We start from the raw sequence: 23,874 nt of genomic DNA, 5'->3' as shown, positions 1-23,874 counted from the left end.
TTTAGAGAACATGACTGCATTGTCTCAGTAAAAGACAGGTCATCACATTTGTGTTCAATTCCTGGATTTGTATCTGATTTATTTTATCATTTTAGATGTATTACTTTCTGTTTTTGTAAAGTGGAAGATATGCCTCATATACATTAAAGTTCAGATAATGTTGCTGATGATGACAGTGCATTTTGAAAAAGGAARAAATGTTGACTTTTTTAGTATTTTYTTAGCATTTTACAACTAAATTGATGAAACTTAATTTAATTTGGGGAGGAAGGGGGACCTACTTTAATAGCCTTTCTGCAGTTCAAGTTGTCATATATCTTGTGTCAAGGAATTTCATCAGTCCTGCCAGAAGTACCTGTCAAGTTYGAGCAAAACATCCATTCTGTATTGTTTTGCACTTTCTTTTCTGTTCTAGACAAATGATAGTAACACTTACTAACTGCATTAATTCTTCTTGCTCTCACTTTGCAAACTTAGGAAAAATTGCAGTTTTAGAGGAGGTAGTTTCTTCAAAACTAAAAAGAGAAGCTATTATGTTGAAAATAATTTCTCCTCTGAAAGCAGTTCATGAGATGCATGATGTCCCTGGAGACAGAGGCCATGCATTCGTAATGCAAGTAGTACGCTGTGATGTGCAAATGTTTACCTCATTATAAGGAAGCTTCTGAACAAATAACTTGCTTTAAAAACACAGAGCCAGTGCTAAATGAAAAAGCTTTTCTAATCTGACTGTCAGCTTGTTCTCTTGYGCTTTTCCTCACTTGCTTTAGCCTTGAGTGGTCTCAGAGCCCGTGGCACTGCTAGTGGCACCTTTGGAGGTGGCTTGGGAAAGAGGAGGGCACTCATGTTCCCAAACGCTGCGACTTGAGCCAGTGAACTCCTTGTTCTTATAGCTGCGTGACTTTCCCAGGCCCAAGCAGTTTGAGGACTGGGTGGAAGGAGAGAGCCCATGCCAGGTCTGTGCTTAGCTTCTAGGTAAGCAGGAGATATTTTGTAGGTTGGGCCAAAGATGGAAAGAAATAGTGGTAATGATATCAACAAAAGCAACTTTGGGACTGTTATCCATTTGTGCAATTTGACAGCTTCTTGGAGCTATCTAGCTACTAATACATGTTATATAATATATATGTTTGGTTAAAAGAGTTTCCATTTCTCTCTGGTGGGGACTGCATCATGTTTTAATTTGTGCAGTTGTTTTCCCAAGGCAGAGATGCTAGCTATTGATGCGTTATTGGTTCTTTGAGATTTTTCTGCTRTTGCCTTCATTATCATTTAACTGCTAACAGTCATGAGGGAAGGAATTGCTGACAAGAAATCTGGATGGTTTTCAGCGAGTCTTTTTTCTTCTCTTGTATATCACTTACACTTACGTTCAATTATACATTGCTGGTTATATTGTGTTTAACAAAAGAAAATGTCCTGGAACTTAACTATCTGAAGAAAGCAATGTTTATCAGTTACTTCTCAGACGAACACTTTCAAGAGCATGGTGTGTGTTTATGCAGGATCATAAAAGATCTGGATTTTTTTTTTTAGTGTATTCCCTCTCCTTAAGAATAGCCTTCTTAAAGGAGAGATTCGCTGACTAGGCCAACCACATGAGTCCTTATAAATTTATATGCGAGTATATATATGTATTTTCCTATCATTGCATGGCCACCTCTACTTTGACACTGTCCTCAGTTACAATGGACTCACTCATGCAAGGAAAAATAGAGCTCAGCTATCTGAAGACCCATATTTAATCTCATTCTCAAAACCCGTTTTCTCTCTTTCATCTACKTTAGAAAATCACTTTCCATTTTTTTCCTGTTCGTGATTACTTTATTTGGTTAGGAAGGGAACTAAMCATAATTTCATGCGAGTCTTGTTCACTTTCCGCACAGATCTATCTTTGAAAACCTTCTTTTAACCAAAATAGACTATTCTATCTATATCCTGTACTTTTTATATTCAAATGATGCCCGCACAAATAGTCTTGTAGTTTGTTCTGGGAAAGATGTGTGTTCTTTATTTTATTTGTAGAATTTAGAGACTTAACATCTTCAGAGAGATGAAGTTTAAGGGCTAAGATTCTCTTGCTAGCTACCTTGGCTTTGGTTTTATGGGAAATATGGAAAATGTCTTCAGATACTACCTGTTAGCAGGGACTGCTGTGTAAGGGGTGTTCTTGAAACTGGCTTGTGTTACTGGAAGTTGTGCAATGAAAGAGGGATTAAAATAAGTTACTTAATTTTGATCTGGCAAAGGGAAAGGTTTTCATACTGGCTATAAAATAGCTGTTTGATCCGTTCTGCTTAACTGTTTCTCCTGAAGAGTGTAGTGGCATCTTTATATTTGTCTGTTTAGAGTCAGCCAAATGGTGCAGGCCTTTTGGTCTGCATGCAATTTATGGGATTTCAGACTGCAGCCTGGATATTTTTGCTATACTGGTTTCAGGGTGCCATATTAACTGATGTCCTGGCTGACACGCACATTGCAAATCATTTATATCAAGATATTGTGACATAGAMTGCAACTACCAGTGTGTGTTCTGGAAAAACTCTGCAAGTGCTTACATAAGTATTTGTAGACTATTTAAAAAGATACAATTAGTAAGATGGGGCAGTTTAATGAAAATAGCCAGCACAGACTGCAGAATTCATTTTTTACTTTATGAATGATAAATTGGAAAAAGTATCTGTCCATTTTTGAGGAATGTCTTGTAGTATCTTTAGAGAATATATTTGGAATTTTTCTCTAAAAAGGCATAGCAAGTGGGATCTGATTAGCACATCCTATTCTCTGATTAATTTATATTGCTTTCTTTTATGATGAACATATATATATATATATAGTGTATATATATGTGTGTATATATATATATAAAATTGTAATCAATGATTATCTAGTACAAATGCATTTGATTTCCTATCAGTTGGCTCTTAGCATTGGTTTATCTGATAGTCACACTGAAATCTATTACCTTAAATTCAGCCGGCAGGTATAGTCTCTATCTGTTTAAAATGTCTGATAAGTAATAAGGTATTGATCTATTTGATTGGAGCACATAAAACATTGCCTCTGTAGAACAAAATTGTATAAAGGAATCTGCCTCAGTGAAGCATTCAGTAGACGCAGAACAGCACAGTGATACATGACAGCTACTGGTGTAAAAATCCTGACAAAAAGTTTTTCMTCTACTGTCTAAGGTAACTTACCACATATAAAAAGTAACAGTGTTGAAAAATTGAGGATAAATGCAATCAAAACTATCTGACAGCTATAGTTGGTCCCCCAAACAGTATTACTGAAAACATAATTTTACACAGTGAAGGAGAGATGAAGGACTTCTCCCTCCTATTTCAATTCTACAATTTTTCCTCTGATTATAAACATTATTTAAATCCTGACAGTRTTAGAATTTAAATCACTCTTTGTTCGCTACTATAAATGGTAAATTGTTACTGCTTTGTGAAACGCAGAATCAGAATTTTTATGAATGAGTAAGGTAGTACGCCCTGTGAACCATATGTAGCAGTTTGATCACTTTTGCAATTAACTGCAGCTGGGARAAAAAAAAACAGCCTGCTAACTCAGAGGCTAGTCTTATTCTCTGAGGAAGCTCTGGATTTTAATGAAGATAGCCCTGTAGTGAATAAACAAACTTCTCTGTGCAGTTGCAAAACTGGAAATAAAAAAAAATTACTCATTTACTATTAAACTGTCTAGAAATAGTAGAGATTGTGTAAATTTACTTTTTTAAAGTGTTTCTACTTTTAAAATTTTTGTGCTTCTTTTTTAATCTAGTTCAATACCAGATGGAAATGATGCGAAGCCTTCGCCACGTAAACATTGATCATCTTCACGTTGGCTGGTACCAGTCCACGTACTATGGCTCTTTTGTCACTCGTGCCCTCCTGGACTCCCAGTTCAGTTACCAGCACGCAATTGAGGAGTCTGTAGTTCTCATTTACGGTCAGTATGAGGTTTCCTTTATTATTCTTTTCCCCTCTTAATATTATTACTACTATTTTTGTATTCTGTCTTTTGCCTGTAAGAGTAGCCTGGCAAGCCTTTTCAAGTAAATACCAACCCTGTGTCTACGGCAGCCTCAGCAGCAGCTAAGTCTAGACAGGGTTTCCTTCTTTCTGTTTATTTTTCTTGCTATCAGAGCCCTGATGTGTACGTTTTGGAATGCTGGAGTAGCTGCTTCATTTTTATTCCTCCATCTCCCCTCCCTCGCTGAAGGGGCTGGTGGAACTAGACCAGATGTCTAACAAACCCCGATTGCTAGAGTGTCTGGCTCTGTACGTGACTGACCAATCATAACACGAATTGCCAAGTTTTTTTATACCTCTGACAGAAGCATACAAAACCTGGACTGTTTCTTAGCACAAAGATTTTTTTCTTTTCTGCCTATTTAATGGTGTTTCCTCAAGCTCTCCAGACCAGATGTTCTGTGCTGTATCAGAACCGTAGGCAATTTAACAGCTTTATAGCCTCCCCCTCCCCAAACACTCACAGTTTGCCATATCTGGCAGACTTGCATATAGTTTCCAGCTGAGAAGTAAATGTAACGTCCTGAGTATCTGTCAGAAAAAATACTAATGAATACGATCAATCTTATGAGCTGCCCCAAAATTGTTTCAGTATGTTAACAATTGGATTACAGTAAAGAACAAGTTGTTAAAGTATACTTATATTGGCTGGAAACATTGCATCATCAGACCTTGATGAATTTTCCACTTGTTTCAGTCTATTTTGGTTTTCATTTTATCACCGATTGCTAAAAGTTTTACTGTGTTAAGTTTCAGACAACATGAATGTTAACACAGCTTTATTCTGATGTTGGTATGCTTCAGCCGTTATCATGCTGCAAGTGTTAAGCTTTCTTGTCCTAGGAATGTAACAGTTTATTTAGAAACTTTTCCCTTAAATTCAGTGTGGTATGTCARGGCAAAATTATTTTTTTTTATATACTAGTTACGTTATTATGCATGAAGCAGCAGGGCAACTTGATCTGAATTAATTTGCTGCTACCCTTAAATGCTATTTTTTATATAAAATCTAGTTTAATGAATATTTTAATTTACTACATAATGACTGGAGGGGAAAATATTTGTTTAAATGAGGTAGCTCTTATGCCCGAGTTCTGTGGATAGTTCATACGAAGGAAAAGAAAGCGTGAATTAGAACTTTAGTGGGGAAATAATGTTGTGAGCAGAATGAGCCTAGATCCCCCTGTGTTCTTCAATAAGTTTATTAATCAGCTTCGTTCGTAGTTCAACTGTATTTTATGTTTCAGTACAACATGTTTACTTCCGCTGTAGTCGTCTTTGTGCCTTTATTTTTTTTTTATAGGATAATTCAGTGTTTTTTCCCCCTCATGTTTAAATTAAGATATTCAAATGAAAGAAATTAGTGTTTGTAATAGTAGCCTATCTCCATTTTGATTATAGACCCCATTAAGACTGCCCAAGGGTCTTTGTCACTAAAAGCATACAGATTGACTCCCAAACTGATGGAGGTCTGCAAAGAGAAAGACTTCTCTCCAGAAGCGTAAGTAACTTAATTTAAAACAATATTTTCTCATAGATTTGCTGGGTTATTTGATAGGCAGAAGGGCAGATGGGGTGATGAAATACTCTATTTAAAATAGTGTCTACTGGGGAAACTGGATATGTAGGAGTAGTGATAAATGGACTCTGATGCAATGGGCTAAGAAGGAATGAAAGTCTGTCTTTGGGTATCTGAAAAGGGCTTAAGGAGTGCAACTTTAACTCGTTTTGGAGATGGTCAGCAGGCTGGCTGTGAGGGACATGGTGAAGATAGCTGTATGTTTTTGAACAGTCAAATATATATATATATAAGAAATGTAGAAGGGGAAATAGCTAGTCTATCTGTAAGCTCTTTTTTCCAGAAGGAAAATTGAACAGGTATTCTGGAATAGCTGGGGTTTTTTTATTTATTCCAAATTAACTCCGCCATGTGGACATATTCTTCTGCAGTAAAAGTAGAATAATTACTCTATTTCAAAAGATTAGCCACTTGCAATAGGTATAGGCCTCAGATGATATTTTTTTCCTAAACAACTTGCTGTTCAACAGCAAAAACACAAACACTTATTAAACTTTCTTCATTCAGAAAAAGTGAATCATTTCATTGCTCAGTGTCTAAAGATAACATTTCCATAATGAACAAATGAGCCTGTTGCTTGGTCAAAAAAAAAAGTGAAAGGGAATGTTTTTGCCCCAGATTCAACACTCATACAAAGAAATTAGGGTTATATTTTTTATATATCATGCCTTTATTTCCAGATTTTGTGAAAGATATAATGTCTGTTTTAAAGCAATAACCATAGCTTTTGTATATATACTATAAAATATATGTTAAAATGTATATTCTGATACCTGCTATAAAATTTACTTACTATTATTTAATTATTAATGGACTACTAAAAGAGACTATTTTGTCGATCTATTTTTTTGGTTTGTAACAATTATAATTACTATGATAAAAACAATTTCTCTATAGCTGTTATGATTTTAAAACTATTTCAATATCATATATAGTAACTAACTATCCACTTCTATTTAAGAAAACATAATGGCAGAGAAGACAGTAAAATATTTTGGAAGGGGCAGAGTTAATCCTGCYAGTGCTGTCTTTTGCTGGAGGCTTTTTCATGCAAGTAATGTATTAGCGAGCAAAGCGGCTGCTTGACTTCTGAGAGTTTTTTTCTTGAGCAGCTTTTACTAGTCTTTTGAAAACATGATGTTTCGCCATGCAAATGTTCTCTTCCCCAAAAGACTTGGTTTCTGCTTGATTGTGGAACTCTGGAAATTTGGAGTTTTACAAAATTACATCTTTAATGTAGCTGGAGCAACAGTTCAGCAAACTGAGAGAACTACTGCTTATATTAATAAATATTTTTAATTTGTTTCACAGATTGAAAAAAGCAACCATTACTTATGAAAACATGTTTGAAGAAGTGCCCATTGTAATTAAGAATTCATACCTGATCAATGTGATGTTGTGGGAACTGGAAAAGAAATCTGCGGTAGCCGATAGGCATGAATTGCTCAGTCTGGCTAGCAGGTAAGTACTTGTTACAATAATGGATGTATTTTTATTCACTTTCCCAAACCACAGTTTAACACCTTGGGTGAAATCCCAGTCTCATTACAGTCCGTGGAAGCTTTACCTTGGCTTTAATGGGGTTAAGACTTTATTCTTCATGTTCCTTAGCTGAAGGAAAAGCTACGTGGTAAGACTAGAATGAAATTCAGGGACTAAATTCAGTCTGTAATCTGTATATATCTCTAGTTCTTGCTCTAGACATTCTTTTTAGTATATTTGTTCACTTCAAGAAAATATTAATGTTCAGATGATTAAACAAATCGATCTGGAGATGAAAATTGCGTTTAAGTATTCCTTCAGTAATTATGTAAATAATTTTAATAAAAGGTAAATCACATTTGTCTTACTTTGATAGTAGAATGCATTTGAGGAAAAAAAGAAAAGCCTCTGAAAAACTAGCAAAAATGCTCAGACTAGTTTTAATGACAGGTGGCATTCATGTCAGATTTGTTAAAATGTGTCATAACCTCACAATTTGAGGTGCTAGAGCAAGGTGCAATGTGGAATTCTTAACTTTTCAGAATTGTTTAAGAATTTTTAGAATGACCTTCTCATAAGTTTGACTAAGAATAACTTTCTGTTTTTGTGGCACTTTGCCACAGAAGTATATTTGTGGTAACAAAGTAGTCATGGTCTATAGTAGTACAATCAGAAATTTTGGTAATATTTAAATCTTACATGACATAGTAAAGTTAATTTTGATTATTGCTGGACTGATCAAAATAATCTGATGCACAGAATGATGAATTATCTTGTTACATAAAAACTGGGATATATATTTTCTAAAAGATTTTCAGTGTAAAGCTTTTTTCCCCTCCTTCCCTTCCCCTGCAATGGTGTTACCTGCCAAGATTGGGATCCCCTCTATTGACTCTGCTCTACCAAATTAGCTGAATACTAGTGGCCCTTTCTTTTTCCCTTTGTGTAATGCTGTTGTTAATGGGTCCATATCGTTAGTGGTCTATATGTTGTCTGAGTTAGCAGAAATATTCCACTGTGTTTTCTTGACTGTTAGCTCCCAGCAGGAGGAAGGATTCTGTTTTTCATGATGCTTGTTCTTTCAACCTTGAGGTTGCCATGAAGACAATCAGTCTTTCACAGCATGCTGTGAATAGTCAGGCTTTCAGCATACTCTTTGGATAAGTTTCTGAATCTGAGTAGAGATGAGGGTAAAGATAATGGTCTGTTTAGAGTCCTAGGATGTGGAGCTTGTGTGGATGTATCAAGGCCCTGATACTTTCAGAGAAATTAGCCAAAAGAGAACGTGTATAGGGTTGAACTCTGTCCAGCTGTTGACAAATGTCACAAGAGACTTTTAGTCAATTATGTGTCTTTGCACCTCCGTATTTGATCAGTCGGTGAAGAATTTTTGCCAAGGTGGTCAGTCTGGCTGACTTTTCAGACTTTCTATCAGACTCTTTCTTTGGTCAAAGATGAGAAGAGAGCGCTGGATGTAGAAGATGAGTGATTCCTCGTGAACCCTACCCCTTTTCTGTGGAAAGGGCTGTGCTGGTTATGCAGCTGGTTCCCGAGTAACCTGATGGTGTTGTCCTCAATTGCTTCAATGGGTATATTTATTTTTTTGTGTTGTTTTGTTTTTGTTTTAAATAATGCAGCAGCCTGAATCTCAACACAGGCTGAGATTAAGTGATACCTTCTGGAAGARGAAATGAATTTGATCTGATGAACTGATCGCAAACCACAGATGAAGTTCTTCATCTTTTTTTAGCTTGCCCAGGAACTGTAACATGCTAGTGCCCTGACTCAAGATAAAAGACAGAAACTGTACAAATGACTTTTCTTTTGGGAATGATAGTTTGGAAATTCTGGCAAGGCAGAACTCTGGTGCAAGGCAGGCTTTTGTGTTGGTCCTTGCATCAGAGAACTGCAAGATAAAAACATGAGCATAAAAGAAAAGGAAATTCTCTATCATCTGTGCTTAGGAATCCTTCACAATAGAAAAAAGRGAAAATGTTTTTTCTTAGTGAATCAAAGTTTCTTTTCAATGGATGTTTTTGGAGGAGTGCAGCACCATTCTTAACAATGACACAGGCTGAACTGCCTTCTTGATAAACCTGGCTAAAAGTGCCTTTTCGGATAAGTGTGTTTCTTTGAACTTGCACAGATAGTATCTTATATCGGCAGCAATTTTTTGAGCTTACTGAAGTAATTATTGAAGTCTATAATTTCCCAGTAATAGGGAAATAATTCAACAGATTCATCAGTTTTCAGGGAGATTTCTGAGTTATGTCTCCTAAGCTGCCTTTTCAGGCAGAATATTTGGCTCATCAGCTCTGTTTGAGGAGTTTAAGGTTTAAGTTAGGTTGATCTGAAGTCAACTAAAGCTATTGAAAATGACCCCAGTGATTTGGGGATGTTTTAGGGGTTTTGTTTTGTTTTGCTTTTAAATTTGATAGCCATTTTTAGTTACTATGCAGTTCAGGTACAATGACATTTCACATTGGTATAACTCAACTGCAAACTGGAAACACTTCAGTGCTCATTTATTCAAGGTAGATTGGCTTATGCTGCCTTTCTAAATATTTATTCTATTTCAGTTGACTTCAATTACCAAGATTTCTGTGTCAAAGAATATGTTACCTTAAGTAGGGGAATTTAAACCTCTACTATTCTGGAATGTTATTTTCATTTTGAATTTGCTTATTTTTGTCTTTGAATGGTTGTGGCTAAAAGCATCCCAGGTATCATCATCTTTTAATTTTCAATGCATGTCAACRATACTGTCACTGAAGCATTAATTGGCAAGAACTTTAAGGCTACATGTTTTGGGGTGTTTTTAGGGGGTGGGATGTCTTTTGGGAACATCGTCGAACCTTTTTTAATCCTCTRAAGCAATGGTTTTGGCAATGAAATTACTTACCCATCATTCTTCTCTGGAGAGTTTGTTTCATCAAGATTCTCACATGTTCAGCCACCCACCTCGTTTGAGTCTGGAGCTATTTGAGGTACTTTGTCTGCACCTTAATGTCTTTCTCCTTTTGAAGTACATTTGTGATAATTGTATAYAGTAGTTTATTTTTTGGGGCATAAATGTATGTTTCTTTTGTAAAATCTGAAATGTCTAGAATATTCTAGGGAAAGAAGTTAAAGGCAGAATAGCACACAGCTAGCAAGTAATAGCAAGTAAAGGCCTCTTGCTCAAACTGTTATCCTCCTGCTACCCTTAAGGACCAAAACGTCTTGAAGACCTTGGAGTACTGCCAGTCTTTTGATAGAGACTCAAGAATCCTGTCAGATAATGTTCCAGATTTTCAGAGCAATAATTACAACCAACTTTCCCATTCTCATCCATCTCTTCCCTATTCTATTGATGATCTAGTTTAAATTAAAAAAAGCTTTTTTGTGGTCTAGCTTCATAATAGGGTTGTTCTATAATATCTCAATTTGTCTCAAGCAATTTTTCTAATAGTGTGCGTCAGTAGAAGCAAACATGTGCTGAACATTTACTGCAGTAACATCTACTTGGCAGATACATTTTTTCAAACATCAGATGCAACGTTTTTGCAAAAGTGACATAAGGAGGGTTACTTGGCTTTCAGAAACAATGTTAACCTTTATACATTGTACTGCTTATTCAGAAATCTCAATGTGCTTAACGGATTATTAAGATAATTATGAAAATCTCTAATTTGCAGATGGGGGAAGCTGACACAGAGAGGGTAAATGCGTTGCCCAAAGGCACACATCAAAGTCGGAGTAGAAAAGGGAATGGAGATCAAGACTCCTGACTTACATATCTCATTCAAACAAAATCCTCTTAAAAAGAGCACAGGTTGAACTTGGGCTGAAATGCTGAGATGTAAACAAATTCTTCTGCTAAGTGGTGAGAACGTTCCTTAGAAATATTTAATCAAAATGATGTACTTTGCCCAGGAGTACCTCTCTAATCCACACAAAGCTGTTCCTCCCAGGAGAAGAAACACTGCGCAGGGTGGCACCTTTCCCATAAAAATGCGACCCTGACAGAGGGGCCTCAATACAGGTAACGAAAAGCAGAAAAACAGAACAGCAGATACACTGTTCTCTTATACACACCACTGTTGCTCTCATTTCTCATCCTCTTGATCCAGACTGCAAGCAAAATAAAAATAATAAGGGAGGAGATACCTTTATGGAGATTATAGGCAAATTCAGAGGACCATCTTTTTTTGGGTAGCCCCAGCTTCAGAACTGTAGTGCCCGATAATTAGGTGGCTGAATACAAAGCAGAGGCTTCTGCTCCCGCTCAGGCTGATGCAAATAGGTGGGCATCTGTAAAAGTGTGAACTGTGAGTCCCACAATCTGTGCCTAGAGACAGTTAAAACTAATGAATAGGACATGCAAAGCCAAGAACTGTGTGAATGGTTGCCTCTCTTTGAAGCTTTGGTGTCAGATTTGAGGCTGCATTTTGGATGTTTCAGACCTTCAGCAAGTGTGTCTGAAGTCCTTTCCTGATGAAAGATGCTGAAGTAAATGTGGGTTTCGTGTGTAGTTCACTGTTGCAGATCTCACAGAAGCAGAGCCAGTTTGAGGTTCCAGCCCCCAGCTGCTTGCATCATTCCTCCCCACCGCCCCCATTTCATCTCTGCAGCCTTCCCGCCCTCAAAGAATTTTATTTTCTCATCTGTTTCAGAGCACAGCTATACAAATAGCTTTGTGGAACAACCTATTGAACAAGGCAGGCTCCCATTCTTCCTCCCTTTATCCTCCCTAAAAAAAAAAAAAAAAAGGAAAAGGAAAATCCAACACAAGATGTTTTTGCATTTGCAGTATACTATTTCACTGAATGAGTTTAAAGTATTTAAAGTGCACCCATGTGAACAGCTTAATCCATAGAGCTGAGAGCACTGTAACCCCTGGACTAAGGGGTGAGGAAAAGGCAGGAATTTGCTGGTGTGGGAACCTTTGCTCTCCTTAAAATATACCCGTGAAGAGGAGCTTGGCCAGTGCAAGCAGCCTCRTAGGAAGAGGGAGACTGCTGTTCTAGTCACTCTTAGTCATGTCTGCATCCTTATAGGATGGTCTCACTGGGCAAATGATACATAAGAATAGTTGATTTTTGATTGATGTGTTCTTCTGTAGAAGCTAGGCTGTAGCATAGCCAAACACAAGGCTCGTCAGCCAGAAGAACAAGGTGATAAGGACCAGTTAGGATGCTCAGCTCGCAGGTTCCCACTTGTCRCCTATAGGATAGTTTGCGAACTCTGTATTTGATAATTGTTTAACAAGAAATCAGAAGTAATCCGTGTGTCATAGACTTGATTTCATGTTTGCCCTTCTTGGAGAAGGATATTAACCTGCATAGTATTARGCTGTTACTGAAAAGGTGCACAACACCAGAAATGATTTTGCAGGCTATGTTTTTCTAGCCTTCCCCCCCTACCCCGAGAAAGCAAGACTTCTCTTTTGATTGTATGAGTTTGTCCTTGTTCTATACCTTTTGGTGATATCATCCAAGCTACACAGGTAAGTCTTTCTGATAAATTTCTGGAAATTTTGTAAGTGACTAGATACAAGTGAATGATTCTAACACGATTTTAGTGATAAACTGCTCTCACATTGGATTTTTTTTTTATTAGATTTGTGAGAATCCACAAGACAGATGAGGGTCTTAATTGTAGGAGAAGCTGCAGCCTATGTGGATTTTTTTGTTTGTTTGTTTGGAGGTTTTTCTAGCCTCCTATGTGGACTTGGTGATGCTTACTCTAACAGCAGTTCTGCAGCTAGAGCATTCATAATATCTTCCTCCTGTAGGAATTCACTGATGCCTCAGGTGGTGATCTCCTGGTGCTAGTTTAAGGTAGATCTGTGTCTTTTAATTCAGTTTAAGAGCACATCTCCAGATCATCCCCACTTAGATTGATCTCAGATGTAGGTTCCTGTCATTTGAAAGGAAACTCAAATATAGGCTTTAGGAGGACCCTTAATGTGCTTCAGCCACTAATGGGCATTTAGATCACTGGACAAGCCAGAATTAGTCAGAAGAAACCTCCCTAAAATGCACTTAGTGAGGTGTTCCTAGAACAACTTGTCAAATGCAAGTGCTGTTGTCTTCTGTTTGCCTTTCACAGAACATTGTGAGGAAGCAGGTCTTTATGTGGATGTAAATGCACTTACTTTTACACTTGCACTTTTCTGTGGTTTGCACTGAGGCTAGGGGCTATTTAGGTGTTTAGCAGTGGGATCTTTTTGAAATTTGAAATCTTTTGTAGGAATCCTTAAGGTAAGGAGATGCCTAAAAGAGCTTTCAGGCAAAGAAAGTGCATGGTGATACTACAGAGCAATGAGGATTTAAGCTTTAAAGTCTCATCAGAATAAATTTCTACTGARTAAAACTTTAACATTGTATATATACTTTCTTTTCCTTCTTCTTTTTTTGTTTACATATTCTATTTTGCTCTTATTTTTTTAAGAGATGGAGCAAAAAAGGATACCAAGCACTGAGATAACCGAGGAAAAACTAATCCTGTATTCAGAGCATACTTATCACTTCATGTCTCAGTTCACATCTGTTTAAGTTATCTGTTTTTAGCTTTTTGTTTCCGTGGTAATGAGAGCAAACACTATATTACTGCAGCTCCTAACAATAACTCCCTGTTTCCCTCTTCTGCAGCACTGCTCTGGTCCCACAGAGATTCACATAAAATCATTCTTTGTAACCAGCTGTATTTTGTATGGACACTATCTGTAAAATAATTATGTATTTGTGATGTACACATGCCCTGCAAAGCTATTAGTGTGTACCTACAGAGGCACTTCTGATAATATCCAGTTCTAACACTAGCTCTGTATAATATAAACTCTATAAAAAACTGAAAATATGCATACCCATGGTCATGGCAATATTCCACAGTTCTAAATATCATAGGCTTGAAATGTTCAACCAAAAAGAAAAAAAAAAAACAAGAAGTTTAAAAATAATAATTATAGTGGCGCCTTTCTTGCTGCTCTGTAGCTGAAGTCTTCCTCACCTTCTGCGCCTGTACGCAACTGAGATTTAAAACTTTGACTTGTAAATAAACTGTGCCCTGAAACTACTGATACAGTCTTTTGTTCAGGGAGCAGACAGCTCAGCTAGTGAAATAGCTGTTCTCATACTCAGAGGTAATGGTAAGTGTTAGCTTACTTAGCTACCTTCTCAGCTTGTATCTGATAGCGCCTTTGTGCGTTACCAGCTTTTGTCTGCAACTATGAATTCTATGGATTTAGGGAATAATTCATACTTGAAAAGGGACATGTGTAGTATTATGTATATAGTTCCTTTTTAACATTATATTACTACTGCCCACTGGTATCTGCCAGTTAGAATTTGCATAGTAAATAGCCTGTAGGATGGTGGGAACGTACTGTAGGAGACGGTAGGAATCTGGGACGATGTGGAGAAGTAGTGATGGAAGGATACGATTCTAATGTAGAAGTCCATCAAACTGTTTTGTCTAGAGGAGACTTCATGAACAGTAGTGACTTTCAGTTAAGGAAAAGAATTAAGTTTAGCCATCTGACTGGTTGGTCTTCAGCTAAGTAGGACTGAACAAGGTTTAGTTTGGAGCCAGCGATTAGCAGCTCCTGATCAAAAGGGATCAGTACAGAACAGTAAGTATCCTTCTCTTATGGCCTACCGTAACACACAGTGTGGGATGAACACYGTCTCCATGGGCACAACCTAAAAACTTCCAAAACTTTAACTTGGAAGCTATACTTTAAGTTAAATATTCCTGCAAAATACTGAATCAATTGCTAAAAATGGTTGTAATAAAAATTGTTTAACAGACTACATTTTTCTGGCCAAGGCTGTAGATCGCATAACTGGAACTGAACGCGCCCAGCCTAGCTGCTTCCGTGTTGCCTGTGGTGTGGAATGTGGAATTGGCTGGACTGGAAGCAACACTCCCTCTCAAAAGCTAGGAGTGAGTGCTATCCGCTGAACTTCCAAGTGTTGTTTGATATCTGGCTAATGAGATGGAGTCTTGAATATTTAACTGTCCCATCGGTGGTTCAGAAAGATTTTAAAAAGCTAGTAGTAGTTTGAAAAAARACTTCTTGAACACATCTTCTGGAACGTTGTTCAGGGTGGCATGTCACAGAAGCATTAGACATTTTCCATCCTTTCCCCCACCACAAACTTTTTTTTTTTTTTTTTGTACATTTGCCCTGGATAGCAGTGAATTCACTTAAGGCAGTGGTTTTTCRTAACTAAGGGGTTCCATGCAAAGGCCAAAACACTTAAATGTGGTAATTGCAATGTAGCAAAGACACTAAAAGGGGATGATACCAGATAAACATATGAATGAAGGTAACTGGGAACTTGAAATTTTACAAATTTTACGATTAGTGCAGAAAGGCTGATCAAGTTACTTTTAATGAATTCTAAATTTTGCCTTTTTTCCCAGGAATGTTTGTTATAATATTTCAGGAATGTTTGTATCTTGTATTATAGTAATCATCTAGGGAAGAGTCTGCAGCTGCTGATGGACAGAGTGGATGAGATGAGCCAAGACATTGTTAAATACAATACCTACCTGAGGAATGTAAGCAAACAGCAGCAGCAGAAGCACCAGGTTGGTAACAGAGAAGAAGTAGAGGACTTTTTGCACAAAATATAGTTATAGATGGGGCTATATCTAAGACAAATAAATGTATTTGGATTTGTATTGAAGCAAGATACGATTTCTATAGAAATATATCCATTAAACAGATTTTGAAACATTACAGTGACTGGTGAATCATCAAGTGAATGTATTTCTGCTGACGTGTTGTGTGAATTGGTATTTCTGTCTTTACTGTTTTACAAGTTTGTTGGTGATTTATGGTAAAACACAAAATCTTTGATAATTTGCTGTGGACCAAAGGACTAGAGGATAGGCAAATGAGCTGAAAAAGCAGGAACTGCAGGTGAACTGTTGGAAAGCAAACTCTGTGTCCTAATACCATCACATGTAAAGTCATGTGTCTAGGAATAAAGAAATACAGTCTATATTTAAAATAGGGTGGACTATCCTCTGATCAGAAATACCARTTTAGTCCTGTTTTGTATCAGGATCAGATGATATTGGCACTTAATGCCAAAGGAGCTGTTTAAAATCCCAAATAGCCTATTTGGAGTGTGGAGACTGTATTACTTTTTATTTGTTATTGCTGCATTTGATGCTGTACTGTGTCTAATTATAGAAGAATGCTGATAAAATGGAAAAAAGCTCCATGAGAATGATTTAAAAGCYTGAAATCAGAGCACAATTGACTTCATGTGATAAATGAAGTTAGGGAGTGACCTCTAGAAATACCTGCATGAAAAATAATTTTGGCGTTGTTMGTGTAGCAGATTGAGCTGTGATAAGATCCAATATCTGAAAATGGACCAGTCTAGGTTACAGATAAAAGCTTTGCAGATATTGTTACACAAAGTAACTAATTATTAAAAAGAACATCTGTGATTCATGTGAAATGCTTTATCGCTATTCTAAAACTTTTTTTGTCATTTAAGGAAAGTTGTAGTTTGATTGGAAGATACTTTAGGGAAGCAGTGTATGTCTGAATCAGTGTATATATGAAGCAATATAGTGGTCTCTCCTGAGTTCCTAATTCTTAAGGACATAGAAATTTGCTGCATGTTATCTTTTGAAGAAAACTTACTTTTTTATAGTTGTCTAATTCGAATAAAAAGATGGTAACTAATGGTACTCACTTCAAGGTTTATATGTTTAACAAGGGGATCTATTTACTTGGAAGAGCAGAGCAAAGTAGGTTCCATGGTGTCTTACTTATTTCTTTACTAACTATAACTGCTTTGGTAGTGGCTCATTGCAACATAGTTAGTGGTCTTAGCTTTATTTTTAAAATGGAGCAATTGTGATTAAGAGCAAGCTGTTTCAAGAGAGAATAATAGGCAGACTGCTGAGAAGTGAATGGGGTAATGCAAAGAAAGAAGAAAGTACATAAAATTCACATACAAATATGGGCATTTAAAATTTTAATTCTAACGTTGTCCAAAAACTGCATTTATCACTACTACTAGGAAAAAAAAAATATTCAATTTCAGTATGCCACCAATTATGAACTGTTTTCAAATGCTTATGCACAGATATATTTAAGTGAGAGAAAACACTCTTTATAATTTGGCCTGTTTATTTTTTTGTGTTGAATAGAAGGTCTTAGAGAGATGAAGCTTACAAATTTACATTTATTAAATATCCAATCCCAGCATTAATTCACAAACATGACATATATTACAAAATCTCATATACAGGTTTTTGAATGTTAGCAGTCCTACAGGAACAAATATTTATCCAATAGCTGAAAAAAATTACCTCTTTTAACCTTTATGAAGTTTGAGTCATGTGCATGGAAAAGGGAACCACTCTAAATGAATATTTATTTTTTATAGTAAATTAATTCTTACAAATGGGTACGCTAGTTTATTCTCTGGTAACCCATGGAGAAATGATATCAAACTGGYAGAATATCTAAATAACCTGAATACAGAAATGAATCATTTTGCTTTTGAGAAGCATTTTTGTTTCAACCACCAGCTTGTTATCAGTTTAGAATTAAGATTTTTTTTAACTTAAAACACCTTGATTAATAAAGCTTTCTTCCCCTTTCACATTACTCAGTAGTAATGTTTTGATTTTTAACTTGCATAAAGTCAAGTATCTTTCATATAGCTATTTGAGACACTGGCTTCTCAWAGGTACATATTCTAACTTTGTTTTTCTAATATGTTTGGGGAAAATGGAGCTGTATATCATACTGTATTCTTTCTAGCAGATGCATTATTTATCTCCCCCCACCCCCAAAAAAAAATTAAAAACAACTCCCACCACCTCAGTGCAACATCATTTTTTTGTGCATCACTTCTCTTAGGTGTCAACTCGAAAAAGAAAACAAAATGCTTACTCTCTGGTGAATTGAAGCAAATTGAATTGCATTTGAGGTTATCGTGCGAAGCTTGAGTTACTTTTACGCTTGGTTATTTGGTTTTTTGGATAAGGGGTGTTGTTTGTTTGAGGTTGGCTTGGTTACTCACCCCATGTGGGTAAATATAATTTTTAAAACATACTTGCTGGTTAGGTGAAGAGCATTGGAAGAGAAAAACTTGTTACTGTTTTAAAAGTCATGTTGCATTCTGTTTCTGCTGCTTTTTTCTAGTACCAGCAAAGACGTCAGCAAGAAAATATACAGCGTCAAAGCCGAGGAGAAGCCCCTCTTCCTGAAGAGGACATCAACAAACTTTTTAAACCACCACAGCCCCCTCCAAGAATGGAGTCACTGCTTATTGCAGGTAAAGTTCTAGAAATCTCTTTCAACTCATAGTTCATCTTTTCACATATTAATGTTACCTTGGGAAATGGTATGGTTGTTACCTTTGAAAGCATCTTGATTTTCCTCCCTCCCCTGCCATTGCATTTCACATTACCACATGTTAATTTGGCACTGGTAGTATTCCAAATGATGTCCTTCATTTGGTCGAAGACAGTGATTTCAACTTGAGATCTTAAAGCTTGAGATCTTAAACTTGAGTTCTTGGTATCTTAATTATCCAAAAAAAAGATCATTAATAAAAACAATTCAATTGCTAATAGGCAGTMTATGGCTCTGTTAGAAAATAAGCTTCTACAAATCAAAATTTTAAACCACTGGTCTCGGGAAGTAACTGAGGCTTGGTACAAGATGCTGTTAGGAATGTGTGTATTTTTTAAAAGTAAGCGCATCTATTCAACCAGAACAGCTGTATAAAGTTTTAAATTTGATATATGAATATGGAGATTATCTTCCTTTATTTCTTATTCTATGATCAGAATAAGACCCCTGACTGACCGTTCTTATTCTATGATCAGAATAAGACCCCTGACTGACTCACCTTTCCTATGCTTTTTGTCATGAAGGACAAACTTTTAGGACCTTATAATGGCAACACAGAACAGAAATCCCAGATACCCTGTTCACTAATCTGAGTTTGGAAAATGTAATGAGAAAGCAAATTGCCTAGCTATAGCAGGCTGCTTAGACCAATTAGCTATCATCATTGATTATGCCAGTGGTTTAAAAAATGGATGTTAGAATGCTGATACAACGAGGTTCTTATACTTTGTATAGATTAAGAATTAAACTAAGTCCTAGTAGTTTAGGGTAAAGAAAAGATTGAGTGATTTGACATCTAAAAGTGAATTTAACCTGTTACTTTTCAGTTTTGGAGTGATCAAATTTTAGCAAGTGATTTTTTTACAGTGTTACTTTTAGAAGAAATAATGCTCTTGATTGAAGGACTCCAGAAGGAATAATAATAACTAAAAAGCATTTTTTTGATATACTTTTTACCAGTTAATGAATTCTAGCAGCGTTATAGTACTTAAATTCAGCATTAGCATATTTTAAAAATACAAAAAGGAAATGTGTGCATGTGTGTACACGCATATATGTTTTATGATCGTGATAGTTTAGGATGAATCATGTCTTATAAGAGGAGAAATTGAATACTGTTATACTTAACGGAAAAAACAACTTTCAGCCAAAACACTTTTTTTCATTTTTTCTTTTATCATAATCGGGAAGGAATTGAAAGCATCCACTTCAATTCAGATGAAGTAAAGTTTGTGGATAAATAATAAAACTTAGCTCTTTTGTCTCTGAGGCATTTAAAAACTTCAGAGAGATAGAGCATTAAATTGGGAATTTATTGGCCTTCTAAACAGTCCTAATTTTGATTAAACTGGCTTCATGTTTTGCCATTCCTAGCTAACAAGGGAAATAACTTGTAGCAGTACTTGTATAAATATGTTTTGATGGATATATTTGATTTGTAAAACACTGACAGGTTTTCATACACTGATAATTTTTGAAATGGCTAATAAAATGAAATATTAGGTGAAAAAGGCTACCAAAATGTCAAATGAGAGAACTACAATTTTCARTCCAATCGTGGAATATATTTACTGCAAATACTTTAACAGGGACAGCAAAATTCAGCGTTGTATTTTTAGAGCAGCTAAATATGAACAAATAAGTAATGTGATTAATCTTTATATAGCATCAAGACATAGCATTAAGAATTGTTTATTCTTTTTATTGTCCCTTTTTTTGCTGGACAGTATGCTTTTCAGAAGTTGCATATAGTTGAATTATCGGAAAATTAGTTTTCAAACATACGAGTTTACCTATTAATTTATTATTCTTTTGGGGAATATTGAAAATGTGAAGATTCAAATGCATAGAGTAGTCAATCTGTTTTGGTTTCACTACATGAATGCTATGTGATTCGTGCATTTTAGTTTTTTTAAAATCTTGTTGTAGGAATTTGGTGAAAGGGTAGTTTTACAACTGACAAGAACTTATTCTTCTTTCCTATTGACAGGTCAAATTAATACATACTGCCAGAATATTAAGGAGTTCAATGCACAGAACCTGGGCAAACTTTTCATGGCTCAGGCTCTCCAAGATTACAACAATTGAAGAAACTTTGCTATAATCTTCATCAGAAAAAAGTTATTTACAGTTTTATACTGTTCATGATCCTCTTGAAAATTTGGAATTATGGGAAAAGAATCTTGTTAAACAGAGTCACCTTGGTTTGTGTAGAACTCTCCTCTAAGAAAAAATAAAGACAAATTTTAATGATATTTTAGTATTTCCTTATTTGTTAGCTATATTGGACTGGAATTTTCTGTGGTCACTCAGGTTTTCTAAATGCTTGGCAGTTATTTGTGTTTAGTCATAGCAAATAATAAAGGTTTTATTTAACTTGGAATCTGAAATAAAAACAAATTATTACAAATGTTCAAGATAGCTGACTTCACAGAAGAAATCTTACARTTTCTCAGTTGTGGTTGAGAAATTACAACCAAAATATCCTCATCATTTGGAACAGTTTGGTTTTTGTTTTTTTAATCAATTTGGACAGCCTAGTAAAATGAAACTTCCTTGTTACAAATATTTCTTAGGCTTCACAGTTGAAACACATAAAATTACTGCAATATTATATGGAGACTGATATCCATCATATCATCTTAAGCTCTTTTCCTGTCTTGCATTGCCACCACTGGCTGAATTTAAGTCCACTCTTTTTACTGAAGTTATCACAAAAGAAACTGTAGTAGTTTAATCTGGAGCAGCTAGTGTAATACAAATGGACACCATATTTACTCCATATTGACTTTGTCATCTGGACATGCCTTTATTCCTGAACTTGGGAGACTACTTTTTAGCAATAGCATTGTAGTGACAACTTATGCATTATAGAGTTACCARTTTTTAGTTCGTCTTTCTTGTGTGTCACAGTGTAGATGAGTCCTGAAAGCCTAAAATGATGGAGGGAAAGTGGAAGAACAGCATTTGCTAAATACGAACCTAGCATGGAAAATTTCAGCCTCCAAGGTGAATGTTTTGGAAGGTCAGAAGTGGGGGTTTAGACTAGAAACTTATTTTCTCAATTTTAACTGTAGCAATTGCAGTACTTATGTAAAAATATATATATATATATATATATTTATATTTTTATATGTGTGTGTGTGTGTATACACGTACATACATACATAAAAATTTTGTTAAGCCCTCAAGTCTACCAGTCTAATCTTTTGTCTTGGAAACTTTGGGCACCCTTGTTTTACCTTTTGTACAGTGAACTTACCTGAAATCAAAGATCTGCTAGGTATCCTGCTATTGTGCTATATGATTGAATTTCACTTCCTGTAGAAATAAAATCCAGTGACAGTGTTAGTTTTCTAGTTTTCTGAAGGACTAAAGAAACTAAGGGACAGAAGTAGGGGAAGATAATTAGACATAAGATGAGGCATTTAAGGTAGAAAAATTTATCTGGGAATAAATAACTGGGAATAGAAGACTGACTCTGTAGTGACTATGTGTAGAAGGAGGCAGAAGTTCCATTATACATCTTAGAAGGTTTGCAAAGAATGTCTTAGCAAAATAAATACTTGGAATAGGTTAAAACGAGTTGTGTGTTTTGAATCAGAACTCTTTAAAAATGTGGGATGTAAATGTGAGAAGGAGGGCAGTAATAGTCTGCTGTGTTGGAGTTTAACAAGATCAGTGAACTTCATGTAACTAAATGAGATGGGCTAAATGTCAATGAGAGTCCGTGAAGGAATATGGAAGACRTAAGTAGGGATTTGTGGCATCTACAGGTAGTATGAATTTGAGGCAGACAAGGAAAGGAGATAGAGTAGATGAAGCTGGAGTAGATTTTGGAGATGAATTGACTGTTCTGTTCTGAATCACACTTTGGTCTTCTGAGGTTGTCACAGAGGGGAAAAAAAAAATAAAACAGATGAAACCTGTTTGAGCTAGGGAGCTAGAGCCTGTCATCTATAAATGAGAATCAATGGGTTAGGAAATAAAAGGGATGGGAGGGCTGGGTCTGTGTCTCCATGCTGGGTTTGGTAACAGATGTCCCAGCTAGCGCTGCATCCCTGCAGCTTGGCTGTTTCTTGTTCTCACCCTAATGTGAGCTGGCTGGGGCAGCCCGTTCGCCATAAGACACATGCTTTCCACTTCTAATCGTCCTAGGGCTATCTTTTATCCCACTTCCATTCTTGTTTGTGAAAAGCTTTTCTGTAAACTAATAAATATACAGTGACTTTACAGTCTTTAAAAAACCCCTCTAGAGGCGTTACAACTTTTGTTGATCAGTCATACAGAATTAAGGCTTCAAGAGAGACCCTGTATTTTTTAGAGGACCTGCTTTGATCTGTCAGTGTTCCATATGTCTCCATTTTAATAATGCAAAGATGATGGATTCTGATACCAGTAGTGAGCTGCAATACAAAATATTTTCCTTTCTGAATAATGTAGCTTAGTGTTCCTAAGCCTGTATGCTTTCCATAAAGATCAGCCCTAATGAGAGGAGCTGCATGGGAGAACATGACTTCCACACGTTGCATGCAGTCGTTCCAGGGAGATACCGAGAGAATCTTTTTCTGTTTATTGACATTGGCCAATCTTTTCAGTCAGTGATTTCTCTGGCAAGCAAGTCCTCTGCACTGTGCTCCTGTCTTCATCATGTGTCCAGAGCTGATGCATGTGCACCTGAAATGAAATGTGCATGCACACTGTGGGCAGAGGGAAGTGCTTCTCTATTCTTTAGGAGTCAGGCAGCAGGAAGACTGCAGTCCTGTGAATTATTCATGTAGTCCACATCTAGCAATCCTCTTTCCTGTGACAGGCCTAACTGTTCAGATCYGAGTTTAGATAACTGCTGTTTGGTAATTGCTTTTTATTTGTGCAGAACAATAATCACCTTAAGAGAAGATGCTGCTTTGGAATCCAGCTCTAATTAGTGCATGTCTTACAGCAAGTCTTTTAAGCTAAATATTGTAAAAGCCTTTCAAAGGTGAGGTTTGAAGTAGAGAAAAGAGATGTTTGAGTCTATTTGGGAAGCCCTCTCCCTGAACTGTACCCCTAGATCATATTACCATGACTACCTACATATGGGAGAGTGTGGTCCTCTACCCCAACTCTTTTTTCACATGTAGACAAAACACAGAGTTTTACACTTGTAGGGTAGGGAAAATGAAGCACTTCTAGATGGTTAGAAAGTTATTGTTCCTACAGTTAGAGCAAAGCACGCTTTCTGAGGAGTCACAGCAGTGGACCTTATATGCTTCTAAGCAAAGTGAAACAGGTTCATCTCTCAGTCTTTTGAAGCATCTGAAATGTGTCCAGTTATGCTAACTTCCTTGTGGTTATCTTCAGGACAGGCAATAAGAAAAGGACACTAATCTTTGGACCATCTACTTGGCTAC

The 23,874-nt window shown here is 36.3% G+C and overlaps 1 protein-coding gene across 1 annotated transcript in view; it reads left to right on the top strand.

Moving 5' to 3' along the window:
• Positions 1-20,736, top strand: part of EIF3H (eukaryotic translation initiation factor 3 subunit H) — an 84,652-nt gene extending 63,916 nt beyond the window's left edge. Inside the window, exons 3-8 of the mRNA XM_085311131.1 lie at positions 3,790-3,957; positions 5,442-5,541; positions 6,931-7,080; positions 15,561-15,681; positions 18,269-18,401; positions 20,472-20,736. Of these exons, the coding sequence (XP_085167257.1) occupies positions 3,790-3,957; positions 5,442-5,541; positions 6,931-7,080; positions 15,561-15,681; positions 18,269-18,401; positions 20,472-20,569 (770 nt within the window). The 3' untranslated portion in view covers positions 20,570-20,736. The remainder of the gene's footprint in view (positions 1-3,789; positions 3,958-5,441; positions 5,542-6,930; positions 7,081-15,560; positions 15,682-18,268; positions 18,402-20,471) is intronic.
• Positions 20,737-23,874: the final 3,138 nt, after the last annotated feature.

Source organism: Rhea americana, unplaced genomic scaffold (assembly GCF_003343005.1).
Source record: "Rhea americana isolate MKP2758 unplaced genomic scaffold, rheAme1 scaffold_0, whole genome shotgun sequence".
NCBI lineage: Eukaryota > Metazoa > Chordata > Aves > Rheiformes > Rheidae > Rhea > Rhea americana.
Note: the sequence above shows the minus strand (reverse complement) of the source record. Positions and strands in the feature narration are given on the sequence as shown.